A 15046-nucleotide genomic window follows, 5' to 3' on the forward strand; every position below is an offset into this window, starting at 1 on the left:
ACAAATTTGTTAACTGATACAAATGCATATCATTAGCCATTTTTCTCTAAAAGTGATTATTATCTGAAATTATCTGGCCACCATTCATCTGAATTTTTGGAAAACATCTAAAATTCAACTACTGCAAATGCTACAAAAATAAAGAAAAAGTATAGCAGAGGATTTGGAATACAGAAGGAAACGTGTATGCCCAAGTGCAAGTCTAAGGCGGCTGCGCTAGAAACCTCCTCACAACTTTGTCATCAGTTATTCGCTTTAGATTTTAGCTGAATGGCACTGAATAATTATTTATTTCTAGGTAAATTCTTAGAAGAGAAAGTAGAAACATTATCTTCTGTAGGTGCTATTTTCTTTGCTAAGTAACTAGAGTCAGTTAAGCATACTAATGCATGGGCCTGACTTGCACTGAGCCAGTCTTCTAATCTATTAGGAGTCTTCCATCCATGGAATATATGCTATTGTATTCTCATTAGACAGCAATGATTTAGCCCCTAATTGCCACAAATACAGAGCTGGTTGGATACTGTCAGGCAATCTTCCAGGCTAGGAGCCTTGGGTTCAATAAAACTGTATTCTCCTAGATTTCTAACTTACTGCTAGGCTTACACATTAACCATTTCGTTCATATATACAATCTATTAATCATTTGGAATATATTTTAAATCTGATCTCACTGGTTCACAAAACTCCTCTAGCTAACTATGTGACTACCTTTTTCAACCTCACTCTTTTCTTCACCATTTTACTTTCCTTCCATCTTAATTATCATTGCAGTTTTCTGTATTGTCTTCTACCAAGTATCTATTTTCCTCATTAGTATCCTCAAATTTGTGTGTATATAAGAATCTGTATGGAGGATGTGGAAGGTATTACACCTGTAACATTTAAAAGAATCAAACACCTTCACATGGCAGTAGTATCCATATAAAGGCAAGTCCCAAGAGGGCAGAGATTCTTCTGTTGCCTTGTTTACTGTTGAATCCCTAGTATGAAGAACACTGCCCAAAGATGGTATTCAGTAAATATTTACTGAATGTTATTATATCACTTTCAAGTAATTATGTATTCTAGTTTATTAATCTAAAGCTAATTTAAGCAGAATGCATGTTCAGTATCTATTCACTAGTCTTTATTTTACTTTATAGCATTAAGTTATTATGGAACTATTTCATTAAAAATATTCAATTCAGACTTTTCAGTTTATATTAGTCATTTCATAAGCTGAAGCTGGCAAACTTTGTAGCACTGACAAAAAAATAAAAAAGACAGGGTGCTGGGGTGGCTCAGTGGGTTAAACCTTCTGCCTTTGGCTCAGGTTATGATCCCAGGCTCCTGGGATGGAGCGCTGTATCTGCTCTCTGCTCAGCAGAGAGCCTGTTTCCCTTCCTCTCTCTCTGTCTGCCTCTCTGCCTACTTGTGATCTCTGTCAAATAAATACATAAAATCTTTTAAAAAATAAAATAAAAAAGGAAAAGCCCATATTAAAAGTTCAGTAGAAGAGGGGTGCTTGGGTGGCTCAGTGGGTTAAAGTCTCTGCCTTCGGCTCAGATCATGATCCCAGGCTCCTGGGATGGAGCCCTGTATCTGCTCTTTGCTCAGCAGGGAGCCTGCTTCCTCCTCTCTCTCTATGCCTGCCTCTCTGCCTACTTGTGATCTGTCAAATAAATAAAATCTTAAAAAAAAAAATTCAGTAGAAGACATATGCTCTTATAGACTTCAAAGCCTAGCAATCAGTAAATTGCCTTTTCTAAAGGAAAGGCTGAAAAATAACAGTCATAAATTGACTAGTTTATTAGTATTTGTCTTTATAAACTTACACATGTATTTTCCTGCCTTTTTATGCATGTAGTGAGTGGTATTTTTTATTGCAACAGCTTCAAACATCTCTGTAATTTTTATGAAAACCACAAAGGTATCTGGTAATTCCTATATCATCCACTTAAATATTAAGAGAACAGTTCATGGCTGACATTTTATAGAATTAGAACAGCTTCTGGGTAAAGCTGTACATATTCCATTTTAAACACTTACTTACTTTGATACCCAATTACTCGAAATTCCATGTGCAGCAAAAATTGTAAACTGAAGCTGTTCTGTTGTTGTCCAAGCCTCCTTGACATTCCTGTTACTTTGGGCACAGTTTATAGGACTCCTACCACAATTTGCATGGAGTCTGAGAAGATCATAAATTGCTGCAGTTAACTGGTCGATGCTTACTTGAACAGGGTTTTCAGAATTCAGTGATCCTAGATTTAAAGGAATTGTTAATATAATTTCCAAAAAAACCAACAATTGTTGCTAAAATTTAAAGAACTTAAAGACATACCCCTAGATGAACTCTTACTAATATCTCCTTCTCCAGACAGTGAAGTCACCTGCATGCACACATATAAATTAGTCAGAAAATTGCCCATATGTACTGAAATTAAAGGTAAAAATTAAATTACAGGCTCTATCAGGAAACCTCCCAAACCTCCCAAAAGTTCCTGCAGAATAAAACAAAGCAAAAATGCAAAAAGGGGTGAAAACCCCCAAATAAACAAATTATTTTTAGTTATCAAGAAAATCAGAGTAACTGAAAATTAGTGCATGATACAGAAACTCAACAAAATCTGCCTTATTCAATCAGTCTAGTAATTAAGATTTGAAACCCAAAAGTGATAAATACACTAATATGATGCTTTATATTCCATTAGTTGCTTTACTATTAGTATAGTAAGAATATCTTTGTGGTGCCTGGGTAGCTCAGTCGGTTAAGCATTTGCCTTTGGTTCTGGTCATGATCCCAGTGTCCTGGGACTGAGCCCCACATCGGGCTCTCTGCTCAGCAGGGATACTGTTTCTCCCTCTCCCTGCCGCTCCCCCTGCTTGTGCTGTCAAATTGAAAATAAATAAATAAATAAATAAAAATCTTAAAATAGGACGCCTGGGTGGCACAGCTGGTTGATTGTCTGACTCAGTTTTGGCTCAGGTCATGATCTTCAGGTCACACTGTGTCGGGCTCTGCACTCACTGCAGAGTCTGCTTAGGACTCTTTCTCCCTCTCCTTCTGTCCCTCCCCTGCCTCTCTCTCCCTCTCTTAAAAAAAAAAAAAAAAAAGAGAGAGAGAGAGAGAGAAGAGAAAAGAGACCCAAATTTCTATATACCCTATAGATAGGCTCTCTGTGAGAATAAATCGATAAAGCTTTCTCTTAGATATGCTGAAAGGCATACCATCAATATAACTTTTCCTTCTGTTAAATTTATTGTGTCTTGGAATCCACCTTCACTCATCCTTTTATCAGAGCTATGAATAACTCTATGAACAGAGGTAATTAAATCCCCATGGAAATAGCATAGGGAGAGCTTTTACTAAAAGCAACAGTATGATATCAGGAAAGGACTCCCAAGCTGGTTGTTTCTGAGGCAATAAGTAACTATTAGTGAGGTTTCTGGATATTTTCAAGAGGAAGAGGTTATCGCCAAAGTAGAACTTCTCCCATGGGCAGTCATGGACGTTTCCATCCAGAAGGACAAATGGAAACTATAACCACCCAGGTTCTGAAGCTCAGTATACACCTTGAACTCTCTAACCAACTTATTTATGCCACAATTCCTCCTTCACACATTAAAAGTTCATAGTTTGACATCCATGTATTCAATATCAACCCTCACAAAGCCCTTCCAAAGCAGCCCATCTCCTCTCAGGAATTCCCAACTTTATCAAGTAAGTGACCAAATCAACTTAAAAGTGAAAGCCAAGGTTAAAATGGTAACACACTGTCCAGAAGAAGCAAAAATCTCCCAGTTTAAGTGACAGATACTCACTGAAATACATACTTGCATTTAACAAAAGGCTAATTACTAAAAGAATACTCACATCAGCACTTTTACTCCTCGGAAGATTAACTGCTCTCTTTAGCTTCTTTACTGCTTCTGTAATGGCAAGAGTCTCTACACCATCTAAAGCGCTACAGATTTTTCTTACAGCTTTAATTACTTGATCTACAGCTCGGTGCTGGTTCTTTAAAAATAAAAAAGTAAAATAACCGTAAGTATGTAGAATTTAAAGGATCTGTTTCAGAAAAGATAACATCAGAAACTAGACATTTTAGATGTGCTTAAGAACAGATATCCTTTCCTCTTTGTGATGAAAAAGATACAACATAATCTTTTCAATTATCTATTTTATTTTGAATAGGAAAAACTGGGTCTGATTTTTCACTTTGCACGAGATAATTATTCATACGCAAATGCCATTAATTTCATCAGAATAATAAATTATTAACAAATTGTTAAGTCATTAAAAAAAAACTGGAGTTATTTTTCATTCTCGTTTGGGATTAAGTTCTATATTAAAAACACCAATCCTACCTGCGAAAAATTTGGTATCAGAAACCAAGTTCTTCAGAGGCTGGCCACATATTAATAACATTGGGCCACAGTTATGAAACATTAAATCAACTTTTAAGCATTGTTTACATCTGTACAACCATCATTTTTTACGTTTTGTCTCATGAAAAAACTTCCTTGAGGACTATCCCTCCAGCGTATTCAACCACTGTTGATTTCACCATGATCCAAAAGTATACATGTACAAATATATTATAAAATCATTCATCTGATAAGAATATTTAAAACTCCCTCCCCATTCCTCCATCCTCATTTTAAAGTATATATCTCATTAAGAAACATTTTTACATAATGAATGAACTCCTCAAACATTTAAGCCAACCTTATAGGCCAAGTACTATTAGAATGGGCTGAAACTTAGTACTGTACCATCCTGTAAAAATTTAAACTTTCCCACCCTTGAGACTTGGCAACCATAAACTAAATGCCCCCTGTACCTTCATGCTTAAATAAAACCACCTCATTCTCTCAAACACCCAATTACCATCCAATCCTCAGGACCTGACAGTCTGTTTTCTAGCTCCCCATTTTGGCTTAGATAACTTTTATTTCTGCTTCTACTCCTATACCTTCATGCAAAAACCTTTCCAGTTTTGAGGCCCACGTTATTCTCCTATACTACTCCCCATCATTTTTTATGTGCCAGTCATCAATTTATAGTCTATCAATTTCAAATCCATCTTTCTTTGCTCTACTTTGTGATACTGAAGCTAGACCTATAAACATTTTTCCTTTGCCAGCTGACACAATGTTAGGTTTTGTCAATAGAGGGCACTGAAGGGACACTCACACAACAGCATGAAGACACTTCTCATCAGGGTTCTAGTCCTCTATTTTTTAAAAATATATATATTTTTAATTTATTTATTTGTCAGAGAGAGAGAGAGAGAGAGAGCGAGAGCAAGCACACGCAGACAGAGTGGCAGGCAGAGACAGAGAGAGAAGCAGGCTCCCGGCTGAGCAAGGAGCCTGATGTGGGACTTGATCCCAGGACGCTGGGATTATGACTTGAGCCGAAGGCAGCCGCTTAACCAACTGAGCCACCCAGGCGTCCCAGTCTAGTCCTCTGTTTTTTACGTCAGCATCAGATCCCAGACCAGCTCCAGCTCCAGCTCCAGACCAGCATCAGATCCAAAGACCAGCTCCAGCTGCTACCTGCTGACCCCCACCCCAGGTCATGGTCTCTCAGTCTGACAACTCTATTAAGGTTCTTTGCTACAGGCAACCCATGTGTCCATGAGATAGCCAAACCCTCTTGGAAGAGGCTGGATTTCCAAAAAAGGGCTGAATTTTAGCCTGAGGTTGGAGGGAAGGTTCTATCCTAAGTCCTTAGAATTCCTTCACTATCCATTGTTCCTCAACCTAGAGCTAACAGCTGCTTTTTCGCACCTATTATTACTGTTGGACCCCTCAAAGCATGATTGGCAAACTTTTTAAAGGCCAGAGAGTAAACCTTTTAGGCTTGGAGGGCCACATCTGCTCTGTCACAACTTAACTCTGCTATTATGGTGTGAAAACAGATACTGATAATACAGGACTAATACTGTGTTCCAATAAAACTTTATTTACCAAAACAGGCAATAGGCCAGATTTAGCATACAAGCCATAATATGTCAAATCCTTCTTTAGAATCCTCTTTCACTCTTTATAGTAATTAAATACTTTTTATTAATTAATGACTCTCTAATTTTCCCTGTTCTACTACTATATTTCCTATCTTCTAACTTGTCCTCTAATGGCCTGATCTGCCTGACAATTGACATGTAGTCATTTCCCCCACTGTACACCCTAGTTTTGCTCAGGATATTCCCCTGACTTTCTACCCTATATCCTGTAAGCCTCAGTTATATAAATGTCCATGTGGAAAACTCATAGCATCTTCAACCCCCAAATTATACTCTATCAGAATCTAAACTGCAATATCATACATACTCTGATCACAATCTCTTTTGTTCTCACACATTCACTCTGACTAAACGAAGTCTTTGAGCTCAGATACTATTCTCTGCTTCTTCTACCAGGTAGCTGAATACTTTCAGAGAAGATCTCAGAACTGTACAGATTCAACATTCCCTAATTTCAGCAGGAACTTGCATGCTACTTAACATTCCTTTTACTCGTTCTTGGTCAGTTCTCTTTACCATTCTTCTTAGAATATGAAGCCAAACCATTATTCCTTGGCTCAAAACATTTGCCACTACCCTAACTTCACTTTACTTAAATAAATTAATACCTTATCTCTAGAAAATTAAGGCCTGTAGGAATCAAAACTTCTAGAACTTCCTGATCTCCCCTAAAAGCTAAATTAAAATGTACAAAGATTTATATGTGAACTCATAACTAGAAACTGTAAACTGACAAAATGTCCATTATTTGGTGGCCAGATAAAAACAAAATATGGTGTATCCATACAATGAAAGTATTTAGCAATAAAAAAAAAAAAATCAGCCAACTGTGGATACACACTACAACTTAAATACAACATGGGCAGGGCTTAAAAACAGTAGGATATGTGAAAAAAAAAATCAGATATAAAAGATTCCATAGGCTATGATTCCATTTACATGAAATCTCCATTAAAGGCAAATCTATCTAGCAGGAACCAGACTGGGCATTATCTGTGGGTGGGTCTGGGAATGGGGAATGACTGTAAAGTAGCAAATGGAAAATTTGGGGGTCATGAAAATGTTCTAAAGAACTAGATTGTGGGGATAATTATACAATTCTATGCATTTACTAAAAGAAATCATTGAATTATATATATCTAATGGGTACATTTTATGGTATATAAGTTATACCACAATAAAGCTATAAAAATGTGGGTATTAATATTTTTTAGTCACTATTTTAGATAAGATGGTCATGAAGACATCTGTGATAAGTGAGTGGAGACCTTAAACTGATGGGTAAGCCATGCAAATATCTGGAGGAAAAGCATTAAAAGTAAAGGGAACAAAGGGGTATCTGGGCGGCTCAGTCAGTTAAGTGTCTGACTCTTGACTTCGGCTCAGGTCATGATCTCAGGGTTGTGAGATCCCTGCATCCAGCTTTGCCTACTTAACACTGCTATTAAGATGAACAAAAGTCATCACAAACATAAAGTCCAAAATTAAGTTCCATATCTTCCATCCAAATCTGCCCCTCTCCTGGTTTCTCCCTCTCCCAACCCCCTCTTCCCCCATCCACCCTTTGCAGCTAACAAAATATCTTCCTAACTGATCTGTTTCCATTCTCTCCCCTCTTCCTCACTCTATTCTAGCTAGACAGACAGACCTTATATATACTAGGCACCCTCCTCCCCCTCTAGAAAACCAGATAGTTTCTTTCTCTCTAGTTCTTTGCTCAATTTCATCTTCTTAATAAGGCCTTCTCTGAATACAAATGTTGAAACCGAAACATTATCCTCCTTTATTTTTCTCTGTAGTGCTTACCACCTGATACAGCACGTTTTGCTACTTTTATTGTCTGTCTCATCCAACTAGAGTGTAAATTAAGAGCTGGGATTACAGTTTCATTTGTTTGCTGCCATATCCTCAGCAACTACAGCAAGCATCACAATGAAGAGATATATTCAACATTTACCAAATAAATGAATATGTTTAAATGCTGACAAGAATGTATTAGTTGCTAGAAATTTAAGAGTCATCCTTCACTATTTCTTCTCTTACATCTCATTACTTACCAAAATCCTGCCAATTGTATCTCCTAAATATTGTTAATCAGATCCCTCCTTCCTGCCTTGGCCACACTAATTATTTTTCACTTGGAATACTATAAAACACCTTCCTAAGTAGTCTCCCTGAAACCAATCCTGCCAGAACTCAATGTAACTTACACAGTATGGCCAGAGGGATTTCAAAGCTTAGGACTAAACAAGTCACTCACCCCAATCAACCCCCTATCATCAGCTAAAAATACCTTTAATGGCTAAAGCAGGGGTCAGCAAACCTTCTCCATAAAATAGCAAATAGTAAGTTGTTTAGACTTTGTAGAATAAACAGTGTCTGTCCCAACTACTCAACTCTAGTATTAGAGCACAAATGCAGTCACAGAAAATATGTAAACTAATGAGTGTGGCTGTGTTCCAAAAATTGTTTATTTACAAAAACAGAAAATGGACTGGATATGGCCCTCTAACCTAGAAGACAGATTAGAAGTTAACATGGATTATAAAGTGGTAACATATCTGGTATCTCCAGTGTCCTCTCCCAATCTTCCTGTCACACTCTGTACTCTATTACAGAAACGCATGTATTTCACATCTGTATCAAATCTGTGTGCTGTTCACACGCCCTTCCCACCTATCTTCTAGCTAACCCGTACTGTTGACTTGGCTCAGGCAAACTCCCTTCTTAGAGGCTTTCCATGAACTCTCAAGTTAGAAGAGTGCCCTTCTTTGATCTCCCAAAGAACACAATGTATACCTCTATACTACATTTACTAAACTGTATGAAACTGTGTTTAAATCCATCACTAGTTTTAAGTTCTTGGTAAATGGGGACTAGAGCTTTCATTTTCATAACTCCAGCATCTAGCACATAGTGAACATTCAGTTAATGCTATCTGAATTGAACTGAAGGCTCCTCTTAGTAATAAAGCGGAAGTGAGGTGAAGTGCTAACTCATGCAATATTCAGAACTTTGGTTAACAAGATGGCTCAGAAAACAAGTCATCAAATGTCAACATCAAGAATATAGTTTTAATCATCCTTCTACAATATTTCCTCCACCACCACACTAATATTTAAGATAGAACAAAGATAAGAATCCTTAAGTCATCATGCCAAAATGTGAATTAAGACCTACTTCAATTTGAAGAGCCAGTTCCACTTGGTTGTGGTAAGAATCTAAAAGTTCTTCAACAGGATATCTGAAATAAAGAACATTATTGTGACTGAAGGATCCTATATACTAATACTTTGTTTTATTCACCAAAATAAAGGTATTCACATCCAAAAGCAAAGTCTGAAAACCTGAAATTAATGTTTTAGATGCCACACCTTGTCATGACTTCTTTGTAAGGCTTTTCCATTTGATGCAGGTGTTTGTTTAAATCCACAGGTGTTTTATCATCTTCTGCCTAAAAAAAATGTGTATATATACATTTTTAGTAGAAAAATAAAATCCATTCTTTGATCTTCCTATTGTCAAATTAAATATGGTTAAGTTGTATGATAAATTCTTGAAACTAAAGTGATTTTTCAGAACAGAGGCTAAAATATTATCAGAATTAAATGCTATTTATAACTGAGTGAGGAAAAAGTACTCTAAAAAATTAATTTTATAAATTAAAACATAAATGTCTTAGGTCTAGTTTCTGATATATAAGTAGCTCCCAAAGTAACAACTATTTCTGTTCTATAAGGAAAGAATAGAGAGCTTTAAAAAACAAAACAATTTTTATTTATTTATTTTTTTAAGATTTTATTTATTTATCTGAGAAAGAGCACAAGCTGGAGGAGAGGCAGAGGGAGAAGCAGACTCCCTGCTGAGCAGGGAGCCTGATGTGAGGCTCAATCCTAGGACCCTGGGATCATGACCTGAGATGAAGGCAGCTGCTTAATCGACTAAGCCACCCAGGTGTCCCAAAACAAACACTTTTAAAGATGGCTGACAACCAAATGAAAATGATGGTGGGATTGGATCAGATGTGGAAGAAATCATCTGAATGTCTGAATTAGTTTTCTAATGATAATCAAATTGCTCCCAACCTTAGCCTCAACAAACAAGGTACCAGTCTCTTCTGCCATACTAAGTCTTTAGTATGTAAATATATTAAAAAACATAATTTCTTAAGAAACTGAAGAAAAGCCACCGAAGACTGCTAAAATATACTGAATTTCATGAAATAGTTTCCACCCAAGTGAAATAAATTTTATGAAACACAGGAGTAAAACATAAGAAAATAAAGTAAAAATGACTGCTATTTTTCCACCAAAGTTCTACCAAGTGAAGAATAATTCTCTTTAAAGATTAAAGTTTATCAAGTGTTCATACAGTAATAAAACAGCATAATCTCCTGTACTCTAATGTGCTTTAACTTCAAAAGAAAGTACTGTATTTTAAGAAGAGAAATAGGTTTCTTTAGTGCAGAATAATGTATATTTTTCAGTTTGATGCAAACGTCAACGTGGATCTCTTCTTCCCCCAAACCGTATTTACTATTCAAAATCTTTCCTCCTTCCTCATTTCTCTTAGAACCCAAATGTTTTCATTCTTGTAAAACCATTACAAATCAAGCTTTTATTTCCTCCACTCTGATTTTCAAATATGCCTCCAGCTCACAGTAGTATGCTATCTAAGACTCCATGATTGAAAAGTTCCCCCCATCTGCTGAAAACCCTTGTTGTGGGTAGAATTAGTTCCTCATTCCAATCCATTCACCAGTCCAACTCAGAAATCTTGGAGAATGCAGAAATTGCAAATTGGCTAATTAGGAGAATTACTCAGATTCAACCAAATGCAATTCAGTTATGAGGTACATACTTACTGTTCGGGCCAGATTTTGACACATTGCGCTGAAGGTCAAAAGTTGTAGTTTAATCTCTGTGTCCCATTTTCGGCAGTTCTGAATATATTCATGACTTCCAAGGCAATGATTACTAATAAAATATATTAATTTTCATCAATATTATTCTCAAAGTAGAAATTACAGAGGTAAGAGTAAGATATAACTTGTATCTGCATCAGAAATTGAAGAGAATGGTAAAATGTAGAGACAGTTTTCTTTTTTTTTTTTTTTATAGATTTTATTTATTTATTTGACTGAATAAGCAGAGATCACAAGCAGGCTGAGAGGCAGGCAGAGAGAGAGAGGTGGAAGCAGGCTCCCCGCTGAGCAGAGAGCCCTATGTGGGGCTCGATCCCACCTGGGATCATGACCGGAGCCGAAGGCAGAGGCCCTAACCCACTGAGCCACCCCGGCGCCCCTGTAGAGACAGTTTTTTAACCAAGTGTGGACACTTAAATAAAAGAGTAATTCTACATGAGAAGAGTCACAGCACAAAAGAAAGAAGATGAAGATGAAAAAAAGAAAAGAAAAACAAGGGTAGGGCATTTCGAATAACCTAAAATACTAAAATCTGTAAAATAACTGCACTAAAAGCTAGATACTATAAATTATCTGGTTCAGAAAAAAATTATAATGATTATTTTAGGCAACTAAAAGGAAGTCACAGCTGACCACTGTGTGAAAAATAATGGTACATGCTACAAAAGGAAAATGGGGAGTCTATAATGATGTGACTATCGACTCTTAGCACAAAGAAAAGAGTCATTAAATTCACTTATCAACCAATTGCCCACCATTCTTTCCATTTAACACTATAAGCTTAAGGGCAATACCACGTTTTAATTATGTCTGTTAGCTCTCCACTGTCTTAAACACATCTCAATATAAGTGTATCTCAATATAAGCTTATTGATCCAATGAATTAACTTAGTAGGACCCAATGTATTCTTGGGAGTACAAATTTAACTTGAAATTTTTCTAATTTAACTCCTTAAAATTAAATTTCAAAAGACGTTGCTCAGTAGTTAAATGAATACTTACTTTTGCAGCACTTCCTCTTGACCACAAACTTTCAGAACATAGCTGCCAACATCTACTTGATTCAAGTCATCATGTACCCAGCAAAGGGCTTGCATTATAATGATTTCTACAGTAGAACTCACTGTAAAAGAGGCATCAGTTTCATTTTGCTCATTTCACTCTATACACTTGAGAATGTAATTCTTATCATTTAAGAGAGCCCATACAACAGAAATATAATGTAGGCCACATACAGAATTTAAGATATTCTACTAGCCAGATTGAGAAAAGTAAAAAGAAACAGGTGAAGCTAATTTCAACATATTTAACTTAATAAATCCAAAATGTCATTGCATCATATAACCAGCATTTTAAAATTACCAATGACACAGCTTATTTCTTTTCAAATTGGGTCTTTGAAATCCACTGTGTATTTTACATATATAGCACATCTCACTCTATATTAGCCACATTTTGAGTACTCAATAGCCGCATGGGGCTAGTGATTACTGTATTAGATAGGGCAGATCTTAGCTAAGAAAGCCACCTCCCTACCACAGACTCCTCCAAAAAGGTAAACATTTAGCAGGACACAGCAAACAATGATTTAAACCAAATCATAAGGAAAAAATAATTACCATTTTAAATGTTTGACATGTTCCTCATAAATTTTCCAAAGAATAAAAATATAGCAAGTAGGAAGTATTGTTCAATTATTGTTCGTGACAATAGCTGGATACTAAGATTACAAGACACTAAAAATTAAAGTAACCCTTTAAAGTAATTTACTTCTGAGAGTTCCTATGTTCAATTTAGAAAACAATTATTCAGTTCAGACTTCATGAAAATCAACAGATTGGCAGAAAAGGCCATAAAATATCTAATGCAATGGGTACATTTCTGAACAGCCAATTGTATGGTAATACTTATCATTTGGACACACTTATATCATAATGTGGTTAAATTTCTTAACAGAGATGTACACTGTAAATGTGCATGTTTATGAAGAACCAAACGATAGGCATTTGAGATATTTTCTCAAAAAGCAGTATCTTGATTTATTGTCTTTTTTATATTGTCTTGATATATTGTCTTTAAGTCATTACTTTTTTCCTCAAAAAGTAATGATATCTTGACATATTAAGTAAAAACCATACAAACTGAAATACTTGTCATCAGTGTTTACTATTTCTATCAAGGGGCCTATTGATCTTTTTTCAATTTTAGTAGTAATTCTTAAAACAAAAGGATTTTAAATAATCCCCAGATCAAAATTCAAAGTATGTTATAAGAATAGTTTTTCCTTTAGAAACTAAAAGAATAATTATTATAGTTGGCTAACATTTTTGTTTCAGATTCATATTTTTTTTCAAAGAGCCTTGAAAAGTGCAAAGCTACAAAGAAAGTATCCAAATAATGGACATTTTCCTAGTCAAAACCATGCCCCCAAAATGGCATCAATTTTAGGTCAAAGTACTGTAGAAATATAGCCCTTATTCTACTGCTGGAATCCCATTAAAATAATATACATCATGAGACTCAAACTATGACAAAAATTTCCTACAGACTTAAGGATACATTTCTAGAAAGGATATCCACACCAAATTTGGAAGAGAGTTAGAACTAAAGGAGGATTATCTACTTCTTAGAAGAGCTTAGCAAGATACCTGGAATTTCAATTTCACTGACAGCTATTTATAAACAAACACTCTTCTTGCCATAAAATGAAAAAAAAAAAAATTGGGACTACAAATAGCCTTTTAATACCATGCTTTGGGACCTTGGCCAAATGTCACCAATTAATCAAAATTACTCAGTATTTTTCACAGAAATATGCAGTCATAAAGGTAAACTATTTTCCCACTAGTCCTAACCAGAAAATTATCCAAATGAATGCCATTTTTTTGAAAAGGGTAACTAATGAATGTTAAGTATTTTACCACACACACACAACACAAAATTTTTTTAAAGGATACCTAATGATAACAGGGTCAAGAATGATTAAAATAACATTTTAAACATTTCTCCCAAAGCAAGATGGTTGGGAAACCACAAACCTACCATCACATGTAAAAGTAACTGGCAGTTGAAATCCTTCAATTTCAATGGAGACCTTCACGCTGGCATTTTCTCCACATATATTTCTTTGCACTGTAACTGGACTTAACAAATAGCCCGGATTTGTGCAGTGATTGGTATATGGAAAGTTGGTCTTCAATCTGTTCACAAGAAAGAAGAAGTTAAAAATATTTTTAAAGCTGCATTTGAGAGCCCTAAACAAAACTTTGCATGCTTACTACCATTCAGTTCTGTGTCTTGTTCAATTCTAAAGTAGCTCATAAGAACTGTAATGAATGGACCCCAGTTAAATTCCAAATACCAGCATTTGCCTTTTAGATAAGAGGAATCCAAGAAAAGAGATTATTAAGTAGAGCCAGGAGATCTGTGGTAACACTAGCAACATTAACCAGGCATACACTGGATACAAGGCATTAAATGAGGTTTTCTGCTTCAGATTTTTTGGCTATACAGTATAATTAAACAAAATGTACACTTTGAATGAATCTACTGAGAATATAGCAAAGTAACCCTCAACTGCAATTGCTAGAGGGATAAAAAGTTTGTTGTCTTTTAAAAATGTTTTTCTTGGGGCTTTTTCTCCTACATTTTGGGGGCAGAGGGTTGGTTGTTAGACAACAATAAAAAACCATTATCAGTTTTTACCATGCTGTAGGCCGTTATTCTCTCAAAGTGATTTCTAAAACTCAGGGAATGGCAAGAACTGCCTGTGAAGGTATTCACAGGAACAACATAGTTTAAATTGAAATGCATGAGTACAGTATATATGTCTCTTCCCCAACATCACTTTCTGTTACCAGAAAACAAAGGAAAATTTGATGCCTTTTTAAAATTTGTAGCCTGCCTTTAACTGACTTTTTTCTGGAGGTTAGAAAACAAGATCCAATTCTCCTGAGTGCTTTTCACAGGAATATAAATGGAATGAATGCTTGAAGTATTACGTATTTCCCTCTGTAGAGATTAAAATAATCAAGTCATAGGAATAAAATAAAATAGTTTGGGAAGACAAAAAGAAAAGGATCAGGAGAGGAGCACCTGGGGGGCT

The 15046-nt window shown here is 35.7% G+C and overlaps 1 protein-coding gene across 4 annotated transcripts in view; it reads right to left on the reverse strand.

Annotated features, from left to right (window-relative positions):
* Nucleotides 1–15046, reverse strand: part of PIK3C2A (phosphatidylinositol-4-phosphate 3-kinase catalytic subunit type 2 alpha) — a 102857-nt gene that overhangs the window by 44016 nt on the left and 43795 nt on the right. For all 4 annotated transcript variants that reach the window (XM_032358953.1, XM_032358952.1, XM_032358954.1 and 1 more), the window contains exons 4-11: nucleotides 13984–14141; nucleotides 11944–12064; nucleotides 10882–10993; nucleotides 9392–9471; nucleotides 9198–9261; nucleotides 3860–4003; nucleotides 2327–2375; nucleotides 2036–2246 (exon numbers count right to left, since the gene is read on the reverse strand). In XM_032358953.1, coding sequence (XP_032214844.1) covers nucleotides 2036–2246; nucleotides 2327–2375; nucleotides 3860–4003; nucleotides 9198–9261; nucleotides 9392–9471; nucleotides 10882–10993; nucleotides 11944–12064; nucleotides 13984–14141 — 939 coding nt within the window. The remainder of the gene's footprint in view (nucleotides 1–2035; nucleotides 2247–2326; nucleotides 2376–3859; nucleotides 4004–9197; nucleotides 9262–9391; nucleotides 9472–10881; nucleotides 10994–11943; nucleotides 12065–13983; nucleotides 14142–15046) is intronic.

The sequence above is a fragment of the Mustela erminea genome, chromosome 9, assembly GCF_009829155.1.
Source record: "Mustela erminea isolate mMusErm1 chromosome 9, mMusErm1.Pri, whole genome shotgun sequence".
Lineage (NCBI taxonomy): Eukaryota > Metazoa > Chordata > Mammalia > Carnivora > Mustelidae > Mustela > Mustela erminea.